The sequence below is a fragment of the Oryzias latipes genome, chromosome 12, assembly GCF_053564925.1.
Source record: "Oryzias latipes strain Hd-rR chromosome 12, Olatipes_Hd-rR_3.1".
Classification (NCBI taxonomy): domain Eukaryota; kingdom Metazoa; phylum Chordata; class Actinopteri; order Beloniformes; family Adrianichthyidae; genus Oryzias; species Oryzias latipes.
Window position 1 is genome coordinate 27,449,558 of NC_136248.1, and position 26,555 is coordinate 27,476,112.

The 26,555-nt window shown below is 38.1% G+C and overlaps 2 protein-coding genes across 22 annotated transcripts in view; both read right to left on the bottom strand.

Moving 5' to 3' along the window:
- Window positions 1–17,602, bottom strand: part of hexb (hexosaminidase B (beta polypeptide)) — a 189,030-nt gene extending 171,428 nt beyond the window's left edge. For all 5 annotated transcript variants that reach the window (XR_013659385.1, XR_013659382.1, XR_013659383.1 and 2 more), the window contains exons 1-2: window positions 17,432–17,602; window positions 12,187–12,324 (exon numbers count right to left, since the gene is read on the bottom strand). Coding sequence is in view for 2 of the 5 variants with exons in the window: in XM_011481498.4 (XP_011479800.2) it covers window positions 12,187–12,324; window positions 17,432–17,448 (155 nt within the window). In the remaining 3 variants the exon portion in view is untranslated. The remainder of the gene's footprint in view (window positions 1–12,186; window positions 12,325–17,431) is intronic.
- A 1,039-nt stretch (window positions 17,603–18,641) lies between these two features.
- arhgef28a (Rho guanine nucleotide exchange factor (GEF) 28a) overlaps window positions 18,642–26,555 on the bottom strand; it is a 58,617-nt gene continuing 50,703 nt past the window's right edge. For all 17 annotated transcript variants that reach the window (XM_023960758.2, XM_023960756.2, XM_020707521.3 and 14 more), the window contains one exon: window positions 18,642–20,760. In XM_023960758.2, coding sequence (XP_023816526.1) covers window positions 20,594–20,760 — 167 coding nt within the window. In that variant the 3' untranslated portion in view covers window positions 18,642–20,593. The remainder of the gene's footprint in view (window positions 20,761–26,555) is intronic.

Below are 26,555 nucleotides of genomic sequence, written 5' to 3' on the forward strand. Positions count from 1 at the left end.
TTGCCGCGGGATTTTTGTCAGGGTTAAAGTGTGCCGTGGCTCAAAAAAGGTTGAAAAAACACTGGTCTAGGGTGGTTACCATCTGTTTCCTAGCTTAACTGGTTTTATTCTTCACAACAGTAACATAAGGAAAGATTCTTTAGAGTTGCGTGTCACCTGGGTTAATATAAATAAAAACTTTTTTAATAGTAAGCCTGGTGTATGACTGCATTGAACAGTTGGGAGCAGTTTTACCTTCTACTAAATAAGCATTTAAAATAGGGACACATTTTGACTGAGGAAGCATTAACACCTGACTTTAGACTTCTTCCAGTGTGGACTTGCACAGCCTGTGTTGCTTTGGGTTATGTGTCCTTTTAAAAAAAATAAAAAACAATTGAAAAGTTTGGAAAAGGCTAAGAGAAACTATGCGTTCTTTGAAAGTTAGACGGGTAAAATATTAAATTGACTGTTTACCTGCTGAACTGAGCATGTGTAGCCGTGAATTCATGCATGAAATAACTGGAGCCCAAGCTGTGACATTTTTCTTACAGCAACTAAAATCTCAAAGGTATTTACATATCAAGGCATTTGGCTATGCTATCTGCCCTACAAAAAAGGTCCTCATATCGTGAAGCCCTTCTCTCCCATGTGCCCAAACTTTACCGCGTCATAAAGGCGGAGCATGGTAAAGTAATGGACATAACTCTCATTTTGTAAATTAATCTAGTATGGTAACATTATAACCAGGAATTTTGCTTTAGTACTTAACAAAAATACTTTTTCATCATAAAGACAAAACAAAAAGAACTACACATGAAAGTGAAAATGTTTGTTAAAACTTTTTTCAAAACCCTAAAAAACTATGTTTTTATTCTCCTATCAAGAGTCCAGTCTAACTCTTACCATGCCAACACTGCAGGATGATAGTGTTAAATAAATGAATGCATTGTTCTTATCATGTCTGACAGCTCTGACCTTTAGGACTGGAGGGACAGGTCAAACGTCTCACATATGACCTCTTCTAATAACCCACAATCTTGTAATTTCTTTGAAATAAAACTGTGGTGGTGGTGGGGGGGGGGGTCGAAAAGATGCTGGGTTTTTTATGTCATCTGTACCAAGTATACAAGTAAAAATTAAAAATAAAACAGTTTGTTGTAAAGACCACAGGTTCCACATAAAGCATGCAAAACCCTGAAAAAATTTTATTTTTCTCCATTTCAGTCAAAGCTCATAATTCAATTATGAAATCTACTGGGACAAAGCCTTAATTACATCACAAAATCACAAGTCCAGACACGTCTCTTAGTCCTCACAAGTTCAGTTGTTTGTTTATAGAGTAATCAAAGATCCAACAAAGCCAAAAAGTCAACAGCACATAATCATTTACTTCATTAGACACAGAAAGCAGCAACTCCATCAGAACGCTGCTGTCTGACGATTTATCTAAACCAGGAGAAAAAACTACTAAACTCCTCTTCTAGAGTCCTAACACTGGCAACCAGTTAAATATAGAACCTATTTTATAGTACCGTTTGTAGTTTATAAATTATTTAATGGTGTGGGACCAAAATATCTGTCAGATCTATTTGTGGTTCATGAACTCAATAGAGCTGAGACCTCCAGAAAGCAATCAGCTGGTAGAACCTAGAATCAGAACCAAACAGGGAAAAGCTTCTTTCAACTACTCTTGCACACGGATGCAAGCAGCATCCTAATGAACCCCAATGTTCTCCAGTTGTTTCTATATTTAAGTCCAAATTCAAAAAGCTGCTCGTCTCTGCTGCCATTGTTTAAAACGCTGCACCCTTCAGTTTTATTTAATTGGATTTTGATTTATTCAGTCTTTCTCTATTTTATGTCAGTGAATCATCATGTATGTTTCCACAGCTCATGCATTTCCATAAAGCACTTTGAACGTCTGTATGTACCCAAGGTGCTATACAAATAAAAAAGCCTTGCCTAAAGTTACTGACTGCATAACAACTGCAAGGGAGCTTTTGACAGGGTTACAAGGAAAACTAATTAGGTCAATGCCAGTCAAAAAAGGCAATACAAAGTTCAGTTGGTACAAATAAATATTGTCCTAAGAAGAGATGAGACCAGAATACAGATTTCAGACAATTCCAAAACATCTTGTCCTACAAACAGGGAATTTAGAACAAAAGCTTTTTGCCGTCAATAAGGTATGCTTTCAGTTTATTTTCCAAACAAAAGTCAGACATTCTGCAGATGTTCATTCAACCACTATAAAGTGCAAAAAAAGTAAACCCAACTGTCAAACAGCTAAAAGTTGGCTAAAACTGGCTAATAAGGCATGAGAATTCCAAAAAGCAACAGCAAATATCCAAGTATATACAATTAATTGACAGAAAATGTCAAGAATCTGAGTAGTGCAACAGTGGACTTCAATGGAATAACCCAAGTTTTGTCAAAGGTTGATGTGGCACTTTTTCAAAACACTGTAGAGTATCAATGTCTACACTTGGCTTAAGGGTTTTTCCTGGTTTAAAATAAACCAGTGGTGTTGTCTGACCTTTGGTTCAAACATGAATCATGACTTCTCTTGAGTAATTGCTATACTGCTGAACTTTTTCCCCCCAGATTTTTTAAAATATCGTATTTTCCGCACTATAAGGCGCACTTAAAAGGCTTAATTATTTTCAGAAAATTACGGCGAGTCTTATAATCCGGAGCGCCTTATACATTTATTGACTTGTGTGTTTATTGATGTCGAAGCAATTTTGAGAAGTACACAGCACTCTGTCAAAATGCCAGTCTGTTTTTTAAGAGTTCCAAACAACTTTGGGTGTTTTTATGAATTCACTAACATGGCATTCATTTAGCGGTGTCATACTGCGTTTTGTTTTGTTTTTTACATGTTATTAACAAGAACGGGAGTTACACTTGTTGTAAATTTGGGTTGTAACGAGTATCCGAATACTCAAGTACCCGTTATTTACTCCCAAAAATTTGAGGGCCGAATATTTGCGACGTTGAAGACTGCTGATTCGTGATCTTGATAGATATAATGGAGAGTAGTAAAAATACAATTCAGGCACAATGTATTTGTTTGGTTTTCTTATCTTGTTTATGTTACTGCTGAATTTAACCAGAAGGTTGACCAAAATAAACTTGTTTAAAGTGACAAACACCATTTCTTTCAAGTTAAATCTTTGTGTTTTCATCAGTTTTGTTGATTCTGATCTCATGATCTAAATACAGGTAGAACTTGATTTATGAATCAAATCGGATCACCACCTAAGTAACAATCCACAGTGAATGCCAACGTGGAGCATGTCACACACAACTTCCAGAGTTACTGTGACTGCACTTAATAAAGTCTGAGTGAAGTATAGACTTATCTCTGACTCTTTTGTCTCGCAATGCGCCTTTTAGTTCAGTGCGGCTTATATGACAAAGTTCCAAGATAGACCATTCATAGCCTTACAATCCGGTCCGACAGATAGTACAGAAAATATGGCACTCAAAAAGATGGACTTTTTTATCATGTATAATTCTTTGGAGAAGTGCTTTGTTGTTAACAAAAACTCATGGGGAACATGAGAGAGCACTAGGCATTTATTTGATGTGGGATGGTACAATAGTGTCATGGTAGCTAAACCAGCCTTTTTATTTGCACAGCAAACAGCCTGTGACAGAACATTTGACCAGGTTTGTAAAGTTTCTCTGATATAAAAAAATCTCTTGGTCTGAACCATCAACTACCACTTTACAGCAAACACCCAAGTGTCTTTGGGGTCCGCTGCAAAGCAGTATTGTGATGTTAAGAAACAATGAATACATTAAAAAGCTTTGGCCACATAAATTGTGCAAATAGCTTTAACCACATGTTCCAATTTTGAGTGAAAACATGTTTTCACAAACAGTTAACTATCACAACAACAACAAAAAAAACATAATGGGATTATGGGAAACCAAAGACAGACGAGCGGATTCGAAAAAAACACAAGACAACCAAGGCAATAAAAAAATACACAACAGACAAATATATCTTAACGGCCGTGGTGTAGCGGTAGGGCGGTCGTAAGGTTGCAGGTTCGATTCCCGCCTTGCACGCCCATGAGTCGAAGTGTCCTTGGGCAAGACACTGAACCCCACCTTGCCTCTGGTGGTAGGCGGGCGCCTGTGTTTGGCAGCGGAGCGACCACCAGTGTGTGACTGTGTGTGTGAATGTGTGTGTCACTGGGTGAATGGGTCTGTGACTGTAAAGCGCTTTGTCCTTGTAGGAAGAAAGGCGCTATATAAGTATACGCCATTTACCATCTTAACAAAACTAGTTTAAGTATTTGATGTGGACAGGTTTCTGGCTCCACCTTATTTTAAAAGCACTTTAATTATTCATTCTTTTGCAAACCCCCACCACCACCTTCTTCGTCTACATCTCTATGCTCCGGAATCTCACTTTTATTCACTCAGCGTGAGGCTAATAATCACTACACGGCCTTTATCTCCATAGCAACACGTTTTCAGTCGGCAGTTTGAAAGGATCATAAAGGTAAAAATCCTAATAAGGTTTGAGGAAATGTTCCGAGATCAGAGTATTACCAAAAAAAAAAACAGATCAGAGTACAGGAGTTACCATTCAGTGTTTTTTTTCCTCACCTTCATCTAACAATCTCGCCCTCATGCTCCCACCGGCAGTTCCAGATCAAAAACAATCTTCACTAACAAATCAAAACGGATTAGCTTTATTTGACTGCTTCTCCCTCATCTGCACTCCAAAAAGGTGGCGATTCACCAACTTCAGGGAGACACAGGAGGCTCAGATGACTTGTATGACACATGAACTTCTCACACTCCACATTATCCATGATCTATAATTGGCATCACAAGGGCTGCTCAGCTATAGCTCCAGCAGAGCTTTATCCAATGATTGACCACCAGATGAATCATACTTTAACACTTATTTCCTCTATTCTGTTGCCAAAACAGCAGAGAAATCAGAAAGGGCTGTCAATGTAAGGCAGCTCACAGTGTAAATGAATTCAGAACTCAAAGACAGGAGCTGTCAGTCACCTTTCTCAACATGCACCTGTATCCCTTTCAAACAGAAGTGGAAGGCACAAGAATGTGCCATCACTGCTCAGGATGGGTTCCCACACTTCTTTTTGCTGTCTGATTTTTATGTTAATCATGAATAAATCTGTTTTTCAGCACATCGTTGTAGATCATAATCGTGTTAAAGAGGGGGGGAAAAAAAAGGCCTCTAATGGGGACACTGGAATGCTGGGTATATAAAAACACTCCCTTGGATTGGAAAACAACTGTTTGCCATTTCGCTTAACAAGCGTAAAAAGCACAACCATTCAATGTGCTTCAGGTGTGTATGTGCGCACACACAAACATCAGAATACTCGTGGTACAAACATTACTGAAACCACATACCTTCTTCCAACCTTAAGAAAAGCTCTTTAGTTTTGTACTCAAAAGCCCTAACTGTTTCTTGATGAAGCTAGGACAGAGGAACACTGTGTGTTAGCATCCATCTGTTAATAACAAAAAAGCCTAAAATAAGTCAACTTTAACAAGCTATAACTGCTTACAGAGATTCAATTAGTTCTCAGTGTCCTCCCCTCATTAAATTTCACTCAGTTCAAAGAAGAATTAAAGTGGTGTGCAATTTCTTGTCATGCAATTGTATTTGGGTAAATCCTGCAGACTTGGTTAGAATGGGTGGGGAAGGCAAATGATTTTCACATCTTCATTTGGTTTGCTGTTACACAAGACTCTCAGGAGGGAACCACAGACTGAAGATGACCAAACCACCTGAAAAATGTGACTCAGCAATAAAGAAAAAGCCAGCTGGGGATGGGCCCTTTTGGTTAATTTTATTAACTTAACTTTTTAAGTGATGGTTTGTGGTCAAACTAAATTTAGTAGTTCTCTGTTCTTGAGGTTCTACTATGTACGCCAGTTTTTAGATGTCAAACGTCTTAATTTCTTCGTGCTTGTTAATTCCTCTCACCCATTTAGGAGTTCGATTTTCAGTTTGTCCAGGCCAGATCCTTCTTTCCTTCACTTTTTTGTTTAATCATGACTCAGTTTTATATTGTCACAAGAGATGGGTAAAAAAAACTCGGTGCCAAGTTGGTACCAGTAGCGACGTATACGTATGACACCACATATTTCGGTCCTTCATTTTGGACAAATCAATTACAATCAAGTAACTGGGGGGGGCTCAGATATGTATGGGTGAGGCAGTGAGGGTGGGCGGAGCTTCAGTCAAAATAGCAAAGTCAAAGTAGGCAAAAGTTTGGCTGTACTTCGCAGCAAAGGATTCCAATTCAGTGACCTAACGGATGATTGTGGCGTGTACAATGCTTGCACATCATAGCAACGAGCAGGCAGGGAAATCCATGTTTTCTTCAGCTTCTGTGAAAATTTCAAGTTGGAAAATGTATAAAGTGAAATGTTTAAAACATTGTTGCATAATGAGGAAATAAAACACTATGTTCTTAATTTGTTATTTATTTATTTTTCGCCCTCAAAAAGTATCGATAAGAGTATCGTTAAAATACCGGATTGATAAGCAGCATCAATAAGAGTTGTAGTACCGTTAAAACCTTAAGGATACCCATCCCTAGGCATTGTTTGAATTTGTACTCTACAGCAATAATCCCTTTGGGAATTTAAACACATACAAAACTTTAGACTCTGATGCGTGTCCATGCGAACATGGATACATGAGTCTGCATCAAGAAACAACATAGTGGAGCACTGGTAGAGGTTGTTCTCTCACAACCTCACTTTTAAATAGGATTGTAGTGCTAATGCTTTTCCATGCGGAAAAATCAGTGACTATTGATAATGCACCAAAGCGTGTAAATAGGTTTTGGCTCACTCTTGGACTTTCTACTCTAAAACCAAATAATTGGAAAATGATGTGTGGATTCTGAGGGCACACAGCCATGGATGGGGGAAAATATTCTACATTACAGAACTGCTCTTACATAGCAATTTATATCTCATTAACCTTTAATTCTGCAGTGGGCACAGCTGCTATGAGACAAGGACCTGGTTAGGGGTGTAAATGGAAATTGGAATCAAGTACAACGCTTAGTGTGGGTTTATGCCACCAAATGTAATTCACGAGGTTGATGCAGGTCAGACACCAATATGATGGAAAATCTGAAAAATAAAGTGTTTTGGACACTAATGAAAACTAGAAATGACAGTGGTGAGCTTTGCCTAAATAATCATGGGTGTTTTTGTCTTTCCAAAGAAGCAACAAACACTATGACTCTTCAAAGCTCATTCAGAGCCTAAACGGATCAACAGCAGTTCACACAGTGGCCACTAGGTGTTAGTTAGAAAAGTAAGGCAGTCCTCATTCAGGCCAATATAAAATGCCCTTTACAGCACAAAAACCTTGTTTTTTTCTTTATAGCTTTGTGACTGGACTTTCCAATCAAATCAAATCAAACATTATCTATAAATAAAATTGAATATCTTAAGTAACACAAAGTGCTTCCCAGAATAAAAACATTTCTTAAAAATCCCAAAGCAAAACAAAGTCATGACATCTGTGCTGGAAACAACTTTTTATCAGCCTCATTTTACTTTCTTCTTTTTTTTTTAACTTGTCCTGTCCAAGATTTGGGCAAACAGATGAGAGCTGAAGGCCTCTTGTGTTGGACATATTTTACTTTAACAATAGGGGTTATGTATCTTCTGACAAACCAGAGGTATGTCTGAATAAACCCCTTTTGTAATCGAGGCCAAACTTTATTCATTTTAATCGTATTTGAAAATCTGATTATAGGAAGGGGGGGCTAAAACCATGAAGCAGCATAAAGAAACAAGTTTCCTGGATGATTATACTTATTACGGTGAGGTTCAGATGTCTATAAGGGCGGGGCCTGTCCACACACACACTCAATTGTTACAAACACACCTGTTGGCTCAAAAAATGTTCACATGTCAACATGTACACAATGCAAATATTGTTCACGCGCGCATACTTGTGCCTTCAAACCAACTAGTGTGAAATATTTCATTCAGTCACGCAAACTAGGTGAGCTAACACCTGTGCTCAAGTGAGTGTTTATGTTCTTCTAAAATGGATGATGGAATGCAAAAAGAAGGAGGGAGATTGCTCAGCCATCCCCACACCAAGACCCCCGCCGCGGCAGCCAGAACCCCCCAACATCCGCACGGTAGCAGATAGAGATCAACCGCCCCCCGGGTGATCACATCCGCCACCCAGGCCAGGGCCAGCATGACCGCCACGGGGCCCCCAGAGCCAGAGAGCAGGAAGGCATGGGGGGACAGAGTGCAGCTCCGGCTAAACCAGGAGAGCAGCCCCCACGCCGCGCCGGAAGGGCCCAACGCAGGGCCCTTTTACTTTATTATTGACTGAGGCTATGAACTAGGTAGCGATCCCATTTGATTCACCAATTAAAATCAACAATTCACAGATGAAAACAAAGTTTTAACTTATTATATTTAACATATTATGTTTAAATGGTTGCTATATGTATATATTTTTTACTGGATATCTCCAAAATATCTAAATGCAACTTATATTCCAGAAAATACGGTACTTAAAATCCAACATTATTCAGAAATTTTAGAGAGATAGTTACATTGCCTAAAGTCTATTTTTACTATTCCATTTTATAAAGATTGTGAATCAACAGTCTCAGATGCCACAATTAATTTTTCTGGAACCCACAACTTTATCAATGAAATATATGGCCAAATCCAATCATTGATTTATCCATATTTTAAAAACTTCAAAGTCAGAGCAACTTCAAGTGTACATTGCACACTCTGTGTTCATCTGTTTAAAGGGTTTAATCTCCCATGTAGCAATAGATGAAGTTGCTAGGGAGGGTTGTCTGGGTGTCTGGCCTCCATCTGATATAACCTTGTGATGGACAAAGCTCTTTGGAGTTAAGTATTAGAAGATTACAAGCTGCCAACTTTTACATAGGTCTCTGTTGACTTTAGCTGAGCTGTTATCAGCCACTGGTTAATTTCCCACAAATACTATTTATTTAAAGATACGCTGGGAGCTGATTCCCACAGTTCTTGGTTCATTTGAGTATCACTCAGATCCTTTTAGCTTCTGATCCACTTCTGAAGCCAACACTCAGGTTTGGCTGTTTATTTTGGCATCTCACTCACTGGGAAACAAAGCTGAGCATTGTCAGTTCAGCTCACTTCCTTCTTATTCTATCACCTTTATTAATGTGTTTCTGGGCAGATTTTAGAGGATTTGATTTAATGCCTCACAACACACCTTTTTGATCTAATAAGGGCTTATTTTCAATCAAACTGCTGCAAGACGATGTGGGTTCTGGACTACATTTAACAAAAACTGAACATTGGTCTTTTTTTCTTGTGATTGATTTTCAACAGAGATTAACAGAGATGTAAATGCTTTCCACATACAAGTCACAGCTGAGTATTTAAATCGCACCCCCAGCGAAACGATGCACACACACACACAAAAAAAACAAACGTGAAAATATGGTACATTGTTATCAGGCAATGCTCCATCTTTGGGTGTAGGGTGGAGTTTATCAGAGACTATGACTGAATAATGTTAATAATGCTCAGTGGAACTGCGAACTAGGTTTTTAGTGACTTCAACAATGAACAAAATATATAATGCATAGTTATTTCAGCTAATCTGTTATATAATCTTCGGCAATTGAAATTTTTAGTCATGCCATCAATCTGTCATTTTTTCAGCTCTCTGCTGGATTCACACTTCAATACATGCTGGATGATTTACAGTGAGATGTTCCTGCAGTGCGACCCGAAGCTGACAGGCAAAAAGACTGAGGGCTGAAATTTTAGGAAGCCAATTAAAACCAAATCCAGCGATTTGCTAAAAGAATAAGGGTGCAGAGGGATAAAAAAATAAAAGCTTAATCTAGCCAGACATTCAAATGTCATTCATTAAAGCTAATAACTAGCTTTGTTTCCTATTCTCACTGATGGCATTAGATTGAGATAAAAATAAACATATTCATTTAATTAAATTTTCTATCATCACACAACTAAGTACAAGTGCACTCGTGTGCACGTAAAAACAGGTGTAGTCAGAATTATGGGATGGGCATGAATGACAAGCAGACGTCACATTGCATGTCTAATGTATCACTGAGCCTTAGTTCCATTGTTCTGAGAGCCAGTTTCTAATTAGCTCTCAAGTCTTAACTTTTCTAAATAGCCTAAGGAAATGCATGATGACCATCTTTAGCTACAGGTATTTAACCCATCATTCACAGGGGCTTGGATGATGCACAGCATCACTGACTTCACCCCTTCCACTGATGACAGGGATGCAAAGCCCATAACTAAGAGCAAATGACCCCTGAGAGCTATAATTTTCAGTTCCTCTTTGTCCATGGGTGGATGGAGGTGAGCACTGACCTTGTTTTCACCCATTTCATTGACCAAGTGTTCATTTAGGAGCTGTTATCTTTTAACAGTTGCCACTTCCAGTATCAGGAAGAACCAATATCCAAAGGAAACTGAGTAAAAGACTGACACTGAGCAGCTCACGCTCCATTGATCAAAACAAAACAAACTACAGCGAAAACCCTCCAAAATAATTTTAATTGCATATTCTTAGGAAGGATCTTGGATGAAGTAAATGTTGTTGTTTTTTTTTCCTTTTTAGTAAAAACAAGAAACAAAAGAAGGAAAAATTCACTTCCATGCAGAATTAATGATACTCTGGGGTTCTAAAATGCAAAAGGGCATATTATTGTTCAGGGTAAAGACATTTTTACCCCATTAAAACTGCATTTTATAAGTAGTTTAAAAGCCCAAGAAAAGAAAATTAAAGCAAATATAGATTAAACTGTTGCAAGGTCAAAACTAGAACTTTGCATAAAAATGTTAGAATTTAAACACTTTCCCCAGAACAAATGAAACCATTCTCAGATTTACAACCCCTTTCTACAGCTGAATAAATCACTTTTTTAAACGCATTGTTTTTCTATTGTTTCACATTAATATGACTTGCATTGTGGTTTGAAATACCAAAGAGACATTCTGTTTTCCGTTAGCCTCCATTATTTAACCCTTTAACACCAGAGATGTCGCCAGCGACACCTAACTAACACATGCTCTTTGACATAATGTAATTCTTGTCCAAAGTCTGGCCTGTAGGCCAAATGCGGCAAGAACAATACTATGCGGCCCGAGTACTTTCTAAGAACTGTGAATACGATTTATTGCTTGGGATTGGCTAAATTCCATCACAAGCTGTTGTCAACCTGAGGCAACACTGTTGCGGGAACCTTCTGTGACACTTTCTGGCTTACTTCTTAAATATCGACTGCAAACAAAATGAACAGATTAGTTTTCCTGATCAAGTGTTTTGTACTTCTGAATAGGATAACTTTGTTCTTTTCCTGTTTACATGATTTACATTTAGAAGTTTACATTGAGGATTTATTAATGAATAATATGAAACATTTCATGTGAACCCAGTTTTGATGTTGATTAATCTTTTTCAGACTTCTTTGTTTTATTTCTAGTCTTCAAATACGAAATTTACAATAATTTGGGTAAAAATGTATTTGGATATATTTCTGTTCAATGTGAAGTAATGAAAAGTATAACATTGCAAAAAAAAATGTTTTTATTTAATAGTTCAATTGCATTCAGTGTTATAAGAGGGGTTGATAGAATCCAGGCCGAATGGTTAGCCCTCACGTTTTCACCTCACCAGATCTGGCCCTCTTTAGAAAAGATTTTGACACCCTTGGTTTAAGCAACTTTGCACTAATATGCAACATTTTACGATTGCATCAGAATCAGCTCTTTTAACTGTTCCAAAACCTTTAAAACAAAGCATTACAGTTAAAGAACTTTTAGGAAATCTTACAATCAGTAAAATATCTAGTATTTTAATATCTCCAAGCTTACCTTTTTTCAAAGTATGAAAAAAACAGTGTCCTTATGTAATACAAATAGAAAACCAAATGCAAAACAAGTTCAGTTACCTAACAACTTGTTTCTACGTCATTGTTGGCTACAACCCACACAACACACTCATGCATTACTAAGTATTTCTTCTGCTGCTGGCTCATATTCATGATGCACAGTCACCTGGCAGTTCTCTATGACTTGACGAACAAAGAAAGAAATTGAGCGTCTTTTTCAGAAGCAGGTGGGTGGGTCAAACTAATGAGTGGGTCTATTGTTGAGTCTCACCCCACTGTCACGGTGCAGGACCACGGCGAACGACTCATTCCCACACTGTCACGAACACCATTCTGCGCTTGTCCTCCACTCCTCAAGTGTTGACAGGCCTCGGCTGTGTGTAGGTATTCCGCAAACTTCATCTCCTCCCTGCACAAAACCAACAAAACGGCAATTAAAAAGAGGCTTTTAAAGGCACTCCATTCTATCAAGCTGGTTGTTTTTTTTATAGGCTAGGCCTCAGACAGATGATGCCAAACACTCCTTTGTGAATACCATATTGTCCTTTACACACACATACACACACCACAGACACACACACTTATACTCATTATTAGATGGGGCTTTTATGCCAACAATATATTTGGGCCAACAGATGACAAAAAGAATGGAGCACTGACAGGATGACAGGAGCTCAATGCAGTTGCTTGAAAAATGAGGCACCATTCACAACACAAAGCGTACAACAGGTGGAAAGACTGATGCAGGTTCATGCAGAGAAGATATCACCACAAATATATCCTCTTTTTTATCTTCATTACAGAAAACGTATACCTGTATATTGATAATTTTACAAGGATAACAACAACTGATAGATGCTGTAAAACAAGATATTTGTGAAAACTGTAAAACATCTACATTGCCCTACTTTGACTAGAGAAGGGCTATATACATAATATACTCCATGAATCTTGACACGCAAAATTAACATGTTGTGCATTAACTGTTGCAACAGTTGATTAAAAAATCTAATTCTGATCATCTTTTGATCTATTGTAGAAACTTTCTCAGGGCTCTTTTGATTATGATTATGTTGTTTTTTAGCCATTATCAAAAACGTGTCACTTTCTAGGACATAGTTTCTGCAGGGCGGCAGTAGTTTAAAAGAAATCACCCTCTGAGCTGTGGATGGGACTATTGGAGCAAACCTACTGGCCCTTTACATCACTCATCTGTTTACACTCGCCACTAGCTTACAGCCCCACACAACTCTAACCTAATGTTACCTACCAGCTTGGGCTGCACGATATTCGGAAAACTCTCGATTTACGATAGTAGTGATCAATTTTGCTATGACAATATAACTCCAGATACATGAACAAATAGCAAAACATTGTTTCACTCACTGCAAGAGTTTATTTTGAATGAAAGTCAACATAACAAATTACACTACAAATGATCCTAATGTCAAAGGAGTCCACCCGATTGGTCAAATGAAGAAAGAAATTTATTTGATTTGTTAAATACTTCAAGCTGCCATAGATTGTTTTAGCACATTTAAGGTTACCATTCATCGCAATTTTAGACGACTTTTGTAATATGCGTATTGCAGAGGTTAATATCCCAATAATGATAGTATAACGAGCTAAATCGGAACAAGGAAGTGAAGACTTTAACCACTTCTGATTGGTCAGACTGATGACGTATGATTAAGCCTCCAAGAATGATTGGTGGAGACAGTTAAAGGGGCGGGACTTTTCCTAAAACAGTTATAGCTGCAGCTAAATTGCGGTACCTTCATTCTTATCAAAATGTCTTTAATAGAATCAAATAAACACAAAGAAAAAAGTATTTTACGATCTTTCATATTCCTAACTACTCATTGTTGTATCAGGGCCTGTTTGGATGAACACAGAACTGATATCCTGGAGATGGGAAATGTTTTCCCACGGCACACCTGACCATCTCCCATGGCACACTAGTGTGCTGCAGCACACTGGTTGAAAAACACTGCATTAACCATTGAAAAATTATTAGTAAATCAGATCTGTATTTATTAAATGAACCCACACATAATTCATCCATGAGAGTACTGGAGCATCTCTAAATGTACTGTTTTGGGCTTTATGGGCTAACATTTTATTTTCCTGATTTCCCACTTCAGGGGAACAGTCGCCCCAATAAACAGGTGTTTTCAGCAAAGCTGCTCTTCAAATTTAATGTGCATTACTTGCAAAGCAGCGCTGCATGTGCAAACATTAACCTGGTAACTGACAGGCTGTGTTACTATTATTCATTTTGTTTATTTACCTCAAAAACACCTGACTTTTAAGGGATTGCTTTGGCCGCCCTCTTGCCTCGATACATGAGGCACATAGATACATGGGCAATCACCTAACTTTATTGAGATGATGGAACTCGTTTCTTTAAAGAACTTTAGCAGATGTCAGCCCACTTACTTTCTCATATCTACCATTCAGCAGAAGACCAAATATGACAAAAACATCATAAAGCTATTATTGAAGCTGATGGCAGGCAATAAAAGTGTGCAGTTTAATAATATAAAAGGCTGCCTGCATATACTATGGAACAAATATTTTCAATTTTTCCAGCTTATAAAACTAGAATCCAAGCCATTGCGAGACAAGCTGATGGATGTTTTTCCCCTAAAGCTCTGATATTTTTCTGCTCGTCAAATGGAAAACAAAATATAAATGCCTTAAATTTACCATTTAACCATTTAAAACGGAGCATAAACCTAATTATTTGCCCCCACAAAACCAAACAAATCCAGCCAAACGCAGAAGGAAATAAAAAAGGCCAATTTATGCTTCTTTAACAAGGACTCAGTATAAAATATTATTTTAGAGCTACTAGGACTTGCAAAAAAAATACTATTAACTGGTTTATGAGAAAAGTTTCTTAGCAATATTAAAGTCTGTCTATACGTAGAGTAACCTTTGATCTGTAATTTCAGAGCACAATGCCATACGTGCATGCATAACTTAACTTTGAGGTTTAGTTTACGGCTGTGAAACTGAATTTCCTGTGTGTAAGTGCTCTTGTAATCATTTATTCAGACATAAACAGCATGGCTTTTGGATTTCAAACAGCTGCAAGAGATGACTGTGACAGGAAGTGATGAGTAAAGCCAATTAAAGCAGGGTCAACAACAAAAAACAGAGGATGAATCACTCTTAAAGTCACGCTGCATGTTTTGCAAAACCAAAATCAAAGACATAGGAAAGCTATTGCAAATTTCTAGCACCATTTCACCTCCACAAACAAAACAAAGAAAGTAAAAAAGCACAAATACAAAACACAACCAAATATACATCACATTCTTAAGTTGAAAAATTCCCTTCATTTGAGTCTGTTTATGGCTCATATTGAGGGGAGTATGTAACCATATGTCAACCCAAGAGGAATCTAATACCATGTAAACAGGCTGTATGTATATTGTTCAGGTTTCTTATTAAAAAATCCCTCACTGGTTTGTGCTTTGATAGCTGTTTTCTGGGCTCGGCCGCTTTATTCTGTGAGCCTTAATAATTACGCACACCCATAAAGAAAGGTTATGGCAAAGCATGTTTCACCTTAACAAATGGCTCGGCAGTAATTTGTTTTCTTCTTTTTAATTTTTTTTGGCTGAAACTAGTTACCGTCCACTGAGGTCATAAAAAACACCTGCGATAAGGTGTAAGGCCACATAGTGATGTTCGTACGTGGTGTTACACATAAAACACTACTTTTAATTAGAAAAAAGACAGTTTTATATTAGCTTAGGACCTAATATAAAATCGGAGCATAAGGACTTCAACTCAAGATTCAAGATTTACATTAAACTATATTTGGCGGTATGAAAAATGCAACTTTCCAACCCAATGCAGGCATGTAAAAACAGTGTCTGACAAAAAATATTAATGCTAAAGTCCCTATAGCATAAAAAAAGCACAGCTTCAAACCCATATTTGTCTGAATCACTCCAAAATCTGATTCCAGCTCAAACAGATGTTCAGGTCTCCCTCTTCCAGGATTCCCGACATGCACAAAAAAGATTACATCACCTAATGGTTTCAAAAAGGAAGGAGATGCGTTTCGTGCCAAGTTCGATAGGAGCTGATGGAAGTGAGTGTAAACTTCACTGGAACAGCAGAAGTAATAAATGTAATGGATTCCTGATGGAGTTAGAGAGAAAAGTAAAAAGCATTGCTTTGGCTTCAGCCTACATGAAAGGTCAACACAAAAACTGCCAGAAGAATTCATAGCAAAGACACATTCATTATTTTTGATGCATCTTGTAAATTTATATATATGTAACTATAATTTAGTTAAATTGCAGTAAGAAAAGAAATTCGGAAGATTTTTTCAGCATTGGTAACAAACTAAAGCTCTGTATGAAGGATGATTGACACTGACAGTCATTTTTAGACTGTGACATTACACTGAGTTTTAGGAGATTTTAAATGGAAAAAAAAACAAGTAGTTTACAAAGCCCCATTCCATTGTCCACTGCTCATTCGGGACCGGGTCGCAGTGGCTAAGCAAAGATGCCCAGACTTCCCTCGCCCCAGCCACTTCCGCCACCTCTTCAAAGTGGCTGTCCTCAAGGGCCAGATATAATTTATACATGTAACTAAATGTAATGAAAAATAAATGTAACTATTCCTTAATGTTGAATAACTCATTTGTTTTTTTAAAACTTTTTAAAGTGACAATTGCAGTTGCATAAAAAACACATGTTTGCTTGTTACTCTAGCATAAATCCTTTGGAATTTGATTCTATCAGGTTAGGTTATATGACAGTGTTTAAGTCCTAATGTATAGTTGCCCAATCCGATATTTCAAGTCTGTTTCCCCCATGATATGAATAAATACACACTAATTTTATTTTTTTTTATTTTAAGAAATTAAAAACTTTTATGAACTCGCTGGCCACATAAAATGACATAGAGGGCCACATTTGGCCCCGGGTCTTGAGTTTGACTCATGTGCTCTACGAGCTTCTCACCCCATCTCCAAGGGAGCCCCCAGCCACCCAACGGAGGAATCTCATTTCATTCGGGACCTCATTCTTTCGCTCATGACCACGGGCGAGTACTGGAGTACAAAATGTAACTCGTTAACGTGTATCGCGATTTTACACATAAAAAACACTTTTTTTGATGGCTTGGAGTTCAAGTTGAAGTTGTTGTTTTTAACTTAAGTACACCTACTGTGTGTCAGCAAGGCCCCCCGTGATGGGCAACTTAAGCATTTACTATGACCTCTTTCAATGAAAGGTATAGTTGCCCATTTATTTTATTGGGGGGGGGGGGGGGGGGGGGGTATTAAAAACAATAAAAATGAAAAAAACTTATTTGTGCATCGTGGTCTAAAAATGATTGTATATGTTAGTTTTTTAATTTTTTTATATTTATTATTATTATTTTATTCTTTATAAAAATTAATTAAAAAAAAGAAAAGCTGTTAACATAAAGCGCTGTGTCAGGCTAGCTGCTAGCAGCTAACTGTTTTCTTAAGTTAGTCAACTTACCTCAAATAGAAGACCATTCACTTCTTTAAGTTCTTTTTATTTCTCTGTCTTGAATTTTTTTATATATATTTTCCTTTTAATCCTTTCGTACCTGACAATTAGACGAGACTGAACAAATAAAATTTAATGGCGAAGATGTGTCGTATGGTTTAAGCTAGCCGCGGGCGCTACATATTTGCGCATGCGTAAAACGTTTTCCTTTGAGGGACAAAACTAACGTCCCGATGAGAAACACGCTTTCAAAATAAAATTGGCCAACATTCAGAATTCCGATTTGATAGCCATGCATTTTAAAAAATATATTTTTTATGAAAGCTCCTTTAATGTTTAGATTATGATTTGATACTTAAATTAAAAAATAACATTAAAAATAAAAACTATAGCCCAGTCATTTTTAAGCATTTACAACCTTAGTTATTACTTTTTTCCTTTAAATATACTCTATGTAAATTTACAAATTTCAGCTTTAGACTTTAAGATTTAAAAGGCCAAAAAAGTATGTAATTTTAGAGCCTCAGACTGTAAATAGGAGATACATAGGAGAGCATCTGGACTTATTAGCAAATGTCAACAAATTAAAATGTATGCAACAGAAAATATTAAAATTGCTGCAACTATATTAAAGGTTTAAAACGAAACTTAAAATAACTCAGAATATTCTATTTTGTTTAAAATTTTGTGAGCAGGGAGGTGTGGCTAATGAGTAAGGAAGTGGACATTTGCTTGAATTTCTTTTGTAAAATAATAGTTGATATTTTGGTTCAAGCAGAGACCCATAGTATTTTATTATGTGTTTCTCTGTCTAACAGGGATATACAACCAGAGACACAGCTGGCCTTTCCAGAATTAATGAAAGTCGTCAGGAAAAGCCTTGGAGCTCCAGTTGCGCTGTCCTTGTTTTTTTCCAATCCGACCTTTTCCTGACAGTCAGACCTCGAGTATGGGGTGTATTTCTGCCAGTAAACGCGAGAGAGTATTCTTAAAAACTGTAATGCTCCCAAAATGTGTCATCCCTCTCCAATACTAATGCAGCTCTTGTGCATGAAATTCAGAGCAGCAGCCAGACAGCAAATCATTGACATTCATGCACCTGGTTTACCACCTGTCACTGCTGGCAGCTGATCGGGCAGCACACTCATATCTGTTTGCATTCATCCAGACTGCACAATGAAACCCACAACAGAAAATGACATTCGTCCCCAACTTGAACTTCTGTGTTTACGTTTCAGCATTTTGTTTTCCAATTTATTGTAATAAAATTCTTCACAAAATCAACTTTACCTGTCAGCACAGCCATGTCTGATTATTGAATACACAGGTTCACTGTAAGTAAACATGGTTCACAACAGGAGAACATCTCTGCAAAACACAGAACATCACTTTTTGTTTTTAATGAATAAATAAAAGTCCAAATATATGTACATGGTACATCAAAATATGCCACTGCCCTTTTAGTAGTGGTAGAAAAATCTAACAAAGTTTCGACCACTTCATATCTGTTAACATATGAAAAAGATGCTGGGACAAATCTTAAGCACTGGCACAGATGTGTTTAAAGGAAAACAAGAGACAGAATTCAAACATGCTACATTACGCATAAAGTTCGGGGTTGAATTCAACAAAATGGGTTAATTACTGTTGCTTTAGGCACTTGAAGAATTATTTTAAGGCCCCCCTATAGTGAAAATCCGGTTTTTCTGTTTTAAACACGTTCTTGTGGGATTTTTCTGATAAGGGACATATATTAGGAAAATGAAATTTAAAACTTCTGAGTATTTCATTATTCAAATCGATGTGAATCCGGAGCAGACAAAAAAAAAAGTTTGAAAAAGAGCTTTGACCTTAGACAACGATTTGTGAATCATGGTCTAAAAATGATTTTTTTTATCTTAGTGTGTTTTTTTTGTTGCTTAATAGCTGTTAAAGCACTGAGTTAGCTAGCAGCTAACTGTTTTCTTAGTCAACTTAACTTCTATTTAACCGCATCCGGTTAAATAGAAACATGTACTTCTTTGTTGTAACTCTTTAACTCCATAATTGTTCCAAATTAGACTAAAAGGTTCAGCATCTATTGGGGTCCGTCATTAGCGATTTGATGGACACATGGGGGCCAAATTTGAGAGACTTAAGTTTTCGTTCTTTACTCTGTTTTCAGACCACTAGGAGGCTTGCTAGACAAATGAGTATATTAAGGAAAATGACAGATGACCATTATCCTAAATGCCCAAATTTTTGGCTAATGAACCGATTACATGTGGATCAAACCAATGCTCCACTGCATAAAGTTGTTTCATAATTAATCACCAGATTTTTTTCTACAATCAACTGTAAACAAATAAGAGGGTGTGTTTAATAATAGATGTAGACTTGGTAAAATATCTGAGATCTTTTTTTTTATGATCTGGGTACCTAAAATCAATTGTTGAGCCTCTTAATGCTCCAAAGATAACTTGTCTTGATTTTTATAGTTGATTAAATGAGCACATAAATTCAGCAGCAACTTTTCTTTTAAATTTTTGCACACATTTCAGCAGTAAATGAAATCCTTATTACAGAAAATTAAAAAAATATATAAAATATAAATTATGGCATACGCAACAAACCAAAGAAAGTGGGACTTTAGCTGGTGGGCCTTATTTTTCTGTTCAAATATTCTGCTGAGAGCTCGGCAGACAGCAGGACAATCGGACGCTGGAGAGATACAGCCTGGTATTTCACTGATATGGGCTGCGGTATCTTTATTCTTCCCCAGCTGCAAATAAAATAAATACACAGCCCAAGGGACGAAATGTGTGTGGCTAGGAAAGAAAAAGCAGTACGGGTAAAGAAGTAAGTCAGATGGGAAGAGAAGGGGAAAGGTTATGGTGGTGGGAGACAAAAGGATGAAAAAAGAAACCCTAAGCAGAGCGCAATAGAAAAAAGTGACACTGAACACCCAAGTGGTGCCTTCTTTTAAGGTGCAAGACACATGAAACACAATCTTTATCTTCTTTTGGCCAAATATATATATATATATATATATTACAAAAAAAGAAAGGGACAAAATAGGCAGATACATTTCAGTACAAAATACTTTACAGCATTAAATATATGCCTCATGGATGTCATATCTTTCCCACAGCTGCAGTGCTGGCTCTTTAGGAGCATGAACTCTGTCCAAACTCAGAGGTACACAATGGTTTCCTCCCTGCTCTCCTCCCCATCACTGTCAGTCTCCAAGGAAACCAGCGTGCTAAGGTCCAGCTGAGGGTCACTGGGGTGCGGGAACACTGGATATGGGTTGGCTCCGCTTGCTGCTGACGTCCAGGTCTCACAGTTGAAGCTGGGATCTGTATAACCACAAAAAAACTCACATTAGGATTTTATCTAAAAGAAACTAGATTTATAATGCATGGAATTTCATAATTGAGCAAGCACTGATAGATAAATCAGGAACAGATGTGTAGACAGTTATTTAATAAGCATAGACAGATTGTTTAACCCACTTATCTAATCTGTAACAAGCCCAGATAAAGCAGAGCAGCCACCTCCTGCACCACAGCACGACGCAGACAGGAAGACAATTTGATTCTGAGGACGTCCATCACTCCACTACTACTCAAAGTGCGCCTAACGCAATCAGCTGTTCGCGCTTTCATGACAGCTGCCTGCTCACAATTGACGTCTGACAAAAAGAGATGCAGGGGACGGGGACCGGAAATGAAAAATGATCCAGCTTGGTTGGCTTTGATGCTTCAAGCCCTTAAGCTGGAAAATATATGGCTGACTAGAGGGCTTTGGAGCAGCCAGCTGCACCAAGCTGAGCTCCTCCCAGAGCATGGTGCGTCCCCTTCAAAGATCCAGAACATGACGTTATAACTCAATTTAAAAAAAAAAAAAGAAGAGCATGTTTTTTGTTTTTGTTTTTTGACATGCAGCTGAGTGTGGATGGCATTACTGCGTTTTTAAGCGTGTCGGCTGCTGTATAGCATTAGGGCAGGTGTGCTGTCATGGTAACAGATGGCGTGAACTATAAATTGCCTCAGTGTGTCTCCATTGGGAAGTGTCTCTGTTTGATTAATTATATAAGAATCTGTTAGAGTAGCTCTCTTAGCCAACATATAGGTCTGGCCTCTGATAGATGACACATCAACAAGCAGCGAGATGACAAAAACCCTAAACCTCTGTCTTGGAGATCAGAATATCTGAGCAGAAATATAGTGTTACAACAAAGATGACTAAAGGATTCCGAAATTACCTTAAATGTTTTGATTTATTGTGGTTTTGTTAGCCAAAGAATTATTTTTATTTTGGTGAAAAGAGAGAAAAGTGTGAAAATGTTAACATTTGTACGAAAAAAGTGTATGGTTAGTGTTAAGTGAGGGTTTTACACCCTTAAAATACCTATGATAATTGTTAATAATAATAAATAATAAAAAAATTGTTATCAGTTATTGTGCCAGGAGTCTGCTGAAAAAAGACAGAAGTGTGTGTTTGACAAACTTATCGTGGGAGCTACATTCTAAAAATAAGCCATTGTATCATCAAACACAGATGTGACACACACGCACTTCTTTTTTACAGCAGACTCCTGGCACAATTAACACAGCGTTTGATGTTCAGTTCACAAAGCTGTTTTTTATAAAGCAGAAAGAATTTAAAAAAAGGTCAACGTTTCACTACTGTCTGTGCAAAATAAACTTAATCCACTATCTGGTAAATATATTTACTTTGGATTTTCCAAAAGCGTCCAACTTAAATGGGCCAAATCCAAACAAGTTGTTTTAAGATCCTATTGAAACACATGAAACATAAGATTTGACCATTTTTTCAGAGGTTAACACTAAAAAGATTTTATTTCAAAACCAAAAATAATCTCAGGTCATATTAATTCAAACTGGCTTTATTTATTTTTTCAAGCCAAGATACTTTAATACTCAACTTTATCTTGAACTTAAATTGAATCATCTAAATAAATTCAGAATAATTACTTATTTCTTTCACACAGTGTTGTGGTTAAAGAACACATCCTCCTGTCATATTTAGTTAGTTTCTCACATTAAATGATGTGAATACATATTTCTCAGTAACATCCAATTTTTTTGAATATTTTTCTTCTGTGGGTTTTTTTTTAATCAGGTTACTCTTTCTTGAAGTCTTATTCCGGTCTTAAATATGCAACACTGAATGGGGTAAGTTGATATTAAGATTTGTTATTGTTGCTATTCCTTCTAAAATGCTGATTGATGAGACACAGATCCACTTCCTGGCTGTGGGCCAATGATCCTCAATTATATTTTAGAGTTTTCAAAGTTACGAAGCAGGTTTCTGAGTCATACATCACATTTAACGAGACGTGAATTCATCCTCGTCTTTCCCTGGCGTGCTCTTACACAGAAACACGAGCCGCTGAAACCTGATTCATCTGAAGTCATCAGATGAAACGTCGTTTCAGGAAATTCCATCCAACTGGTTCCCCAAGATTACATTGTGCCGGTACAAATTATGGAAATCCGTCGAATTAAAAAGGCTGCACGTTTGGGTGCCAGCGAATGCCTCGGAGGAAATCTTCACATGCTCGGTGAAGGAAGAAGTGAGATCATATTCCAATCCATGTTGTAGCACAATAAACGTTTTGCATTTGAAAGAGATTTCTTTTTCATTTAACATAAAAGATTCTAGCTTCCTCCACTTTCCCAACATTGCAAGATTCAGTGTGAAGTCACACAGAAGCTCTTAGAACTTGAATAAAAAGTGACGACACTTTGCTATAGAGGTACAGCAAGAAAGACACGTTTCTGTTATGAAGGTGTAGCTCTATTTTATTTTAGCACCCCCTATGATCCAGAGGAGCCTGCTGTGCTGAGATATTAGCTGGAACACACCCCGTCTGCAAACCGCTGCCATGGAACCACCCCGAGCTTGTTAACAAGTGAGTCGAGCCTGAGTGTGCTCAATAATGAGAAAAGGTTAATAAGCGGATCAATGAAGAGGACATGGCGTCTGCGAGTGGCTGGTAAACAATTCCAGGACGTCTGGAGTTAAGAGTGACCTCATTCCCTGAAAAGTTGATGGAGGACTGGATGTAAATGATAATTTCTCATCTGTTGCGCACATTAGAAGGACCTGCTCCCTGAATGGATTAGGGATGACACATCCAGGCAGGCGCCTCCCGATGAAACATAGATTAATTTGTGTTTGCATCCCTTATTCCCCCACCCTGGTCGTTCCGCCCCCTACTTCACCTGATGCGATGACAAGTCATGCAGTAATGAGTTTTGTAAAGATTTTTCAGATCAATGTCCCAATCAGTCAACCCTCGCCTGTGAACTGTGATTCACATGCTGTTGTCTGCTCTGGCAGGAGTTAGATAGAGAAAGCATTGATTTTCCCTTCCTTTGGAAAGCAGGTGGGTTGGGGGTTGGGGGGGAGGGACTCTGGCTCTCTGCTGGTTCATGTGGGTTGGGTTGGGGGGGGGGGGGGGGGGGGGGGGCGCTCACCAGGGATACAGCCTTGAAAACACAGTGAAACCGGAGCAAGCTCAGGTTTGTTTGTGTTCTCACGGCCACAAAACTTCTGCTTTTGGCAGGAAGCTGGCGCTTTATCGTGCCGTCATTATCATGATTAAAGAGCGCTCTGCTGTCCAACACAAGAAGAACAGGTGCTGAATAATACTCTAGTGTTATCACTTAGGTACATAAACTACTCACAATAAGTTAAGGGTACTGTGAAAAACTCTTGGGTTGTTGTACACACAATGTTTATTTTTCCCATCATGGCCTCACTGTGTACAGCGTACGTTACTTATTGTGGCCATAGCACGTCTTCAGGTTGGTGGTAAGCAGTGATGTTTCACATGAACTTGTCTCAAAGTGTCATCAGCAGACTTGCATCAAGACACAGAACTACTGGTAGATTTTGTGGCAGACCCAGGAGTGGAGCCTCGTAAGTGACAGACCACAACCATGACCAGAACCTAAGGACCTCTGCACTCAGACATGGTTTGGCAAACGCCACACAGCTCCAGGCCCGTTTACCAGATGTGAGGGGTACTGGGGTTTCCAGGCAAACCATCCACAACCAACTCCACCGCTTTGACTTGAATGCCAGACGACCGTTGCAGGTGTCTCCACTGACACCAAGACACCACCGTGAACGTTTGGAAACAAGACCTGGACAAGGCAGCAATGGTCTATCGTCCTGTTCACTGATGAGTGTCACCCCACCTTCCACAGAAATAGTTGTCAGCGTTGCTGGAGAAGGCGAGCTATACGCCAAGATCAAAATGATCAACAGGGTTCGCTTTTGGTGGAGGAGAGGTGCAACACTCTGGACAAGCATCAGCAGTTGGCACAAAACCAATTTGGTTTTGTAGATGGGCCAGATGGGCATGTTCTTACCTCAGAGACATTATCCCCCAATTCCACCTACACACCCCAAACTTTCCGTTCATGGATGATGATGCTCCACCACATGGTGCCAGAATTTCCACAGCTAGACTTTAGGAAGTTGGAGGGCCTCATCTGGTGTGGCCGAATGACCACTGACCTGAACCCCATAGAACACATCTGGGATCTGCTGAAGCAAAGACTGGATGATCGGACCTTATTACCAAGTGATCTGACATGAGACGTCACTGCAGGCTGTCAATGCAGCAGATGGTGGAAATACCCGCTACTGACATGGTCAATAATATTTTTTTATGGCTCTCTTTATTATTGTCTTAAGTTTTGAAGTAACAAATTTCAAATGAATGAAAATGGTGTTTTGTCTCATTCATTATTAGTGATATCGAAGCAAACTTTAACAGGTTTCATTAAAAATCAGACCAACTAGGAAAAGTACCGTACTCAGGAAAATATCTCTAACGTGTAACACAAAAAAAAGAAAAAAAATCCAACTTTGGTACTGAATCTTTGTATTGAGTATTGAGCATTGAGTTTTGAATTTGAGCTAAAAAAATGTTAATAGATTCTTCAGTTGATAAATTTGGATGCATCTATCTAAATGTTTTTTGGTCTCCGATGTTTGTTTGTTTATTCATCCACAATTCTTTGATTTCATTTTGCAGGAAGAAAAAGAAGATTTCTTTTAGGGATCATTTTCTTTCAGCTTATTTTTTTTGTTTTTCATCAAATGTCTGAGTTTAAATCCAGGAGGAACACAGACTACAAGAAAACTAGGGTTTCTATTTGCAATTTGTAGTGCCCCTCTAAAAAACCACAAGCTCCAAAAGGACTGAATGTTTACAAAATAAAACAAAAGGCAGGTTTTTGTGGGTTTAACGTAAACCTTGTCTGGCTCTACATTTGCCAGCACATTCTGATTTGAATCCAGTCTCTAATCCAGACATTATTCATAACAACACCTTCATATGTGGTGGAATGACTTGAATATTTCCCCTGATGATCTTTTATTCTTTAAATAATACGCTGTAAGTAGCAGATCGCTTCATTACAAAACTCTCACCGTCTTCAAGGAAACAGCCGCCGTCTCATCTGTGTTGTGTTCTGGCACTTTTTCTGCTACTCTGTGTCGCAGTTTCCCAACAATACTCATTCAAAAATGTCAAGCGAAGCCATGAGGCTTGGTAGTGTGCCACTCATGTGCCAATCATCCAGGAGTTGTTGGATCTCAAACTCCACAGATGGGAGAGTCCATTTCTGCTCTAGTTTGGCTGAGCAGGCTGATGGAAAAAGTCACAGAACCACAAAGTTTTCCCATGAAGCATCTAATGAATGTCAACACAATTCATTTGACTTTTACTGCTAAAATAAGTAGCATAAAAGTATATGTTAGTACAACCATATTCCATGTAAGGCAATAAAAGTCATGTCTTTTTTATTTAAGATACAGACTTATTTGGGCCAGATGTTGAAATGTCTGCTTCATGTTAAAGTATTCAATGTAGGTTTACTGTGGCTGTCAGTGCAGTGTCCAGAGCATGGAGACGCTACCAGGAGACAGGCCAGTACATCAGGAAATGTAGAGGAGGCCGTAGGTGGGCAAAAACCCTGCATCAGAACCACTACCTCCTCCTTTCTGCAAGGAGAAACAGTAGGAGCACTGCCAGAGCCATGCAAAATGACCTCCAGCAGGCCACAAATGTGCACGTGTCTGCTCAAGCTGTTGGAAACATGCTGGT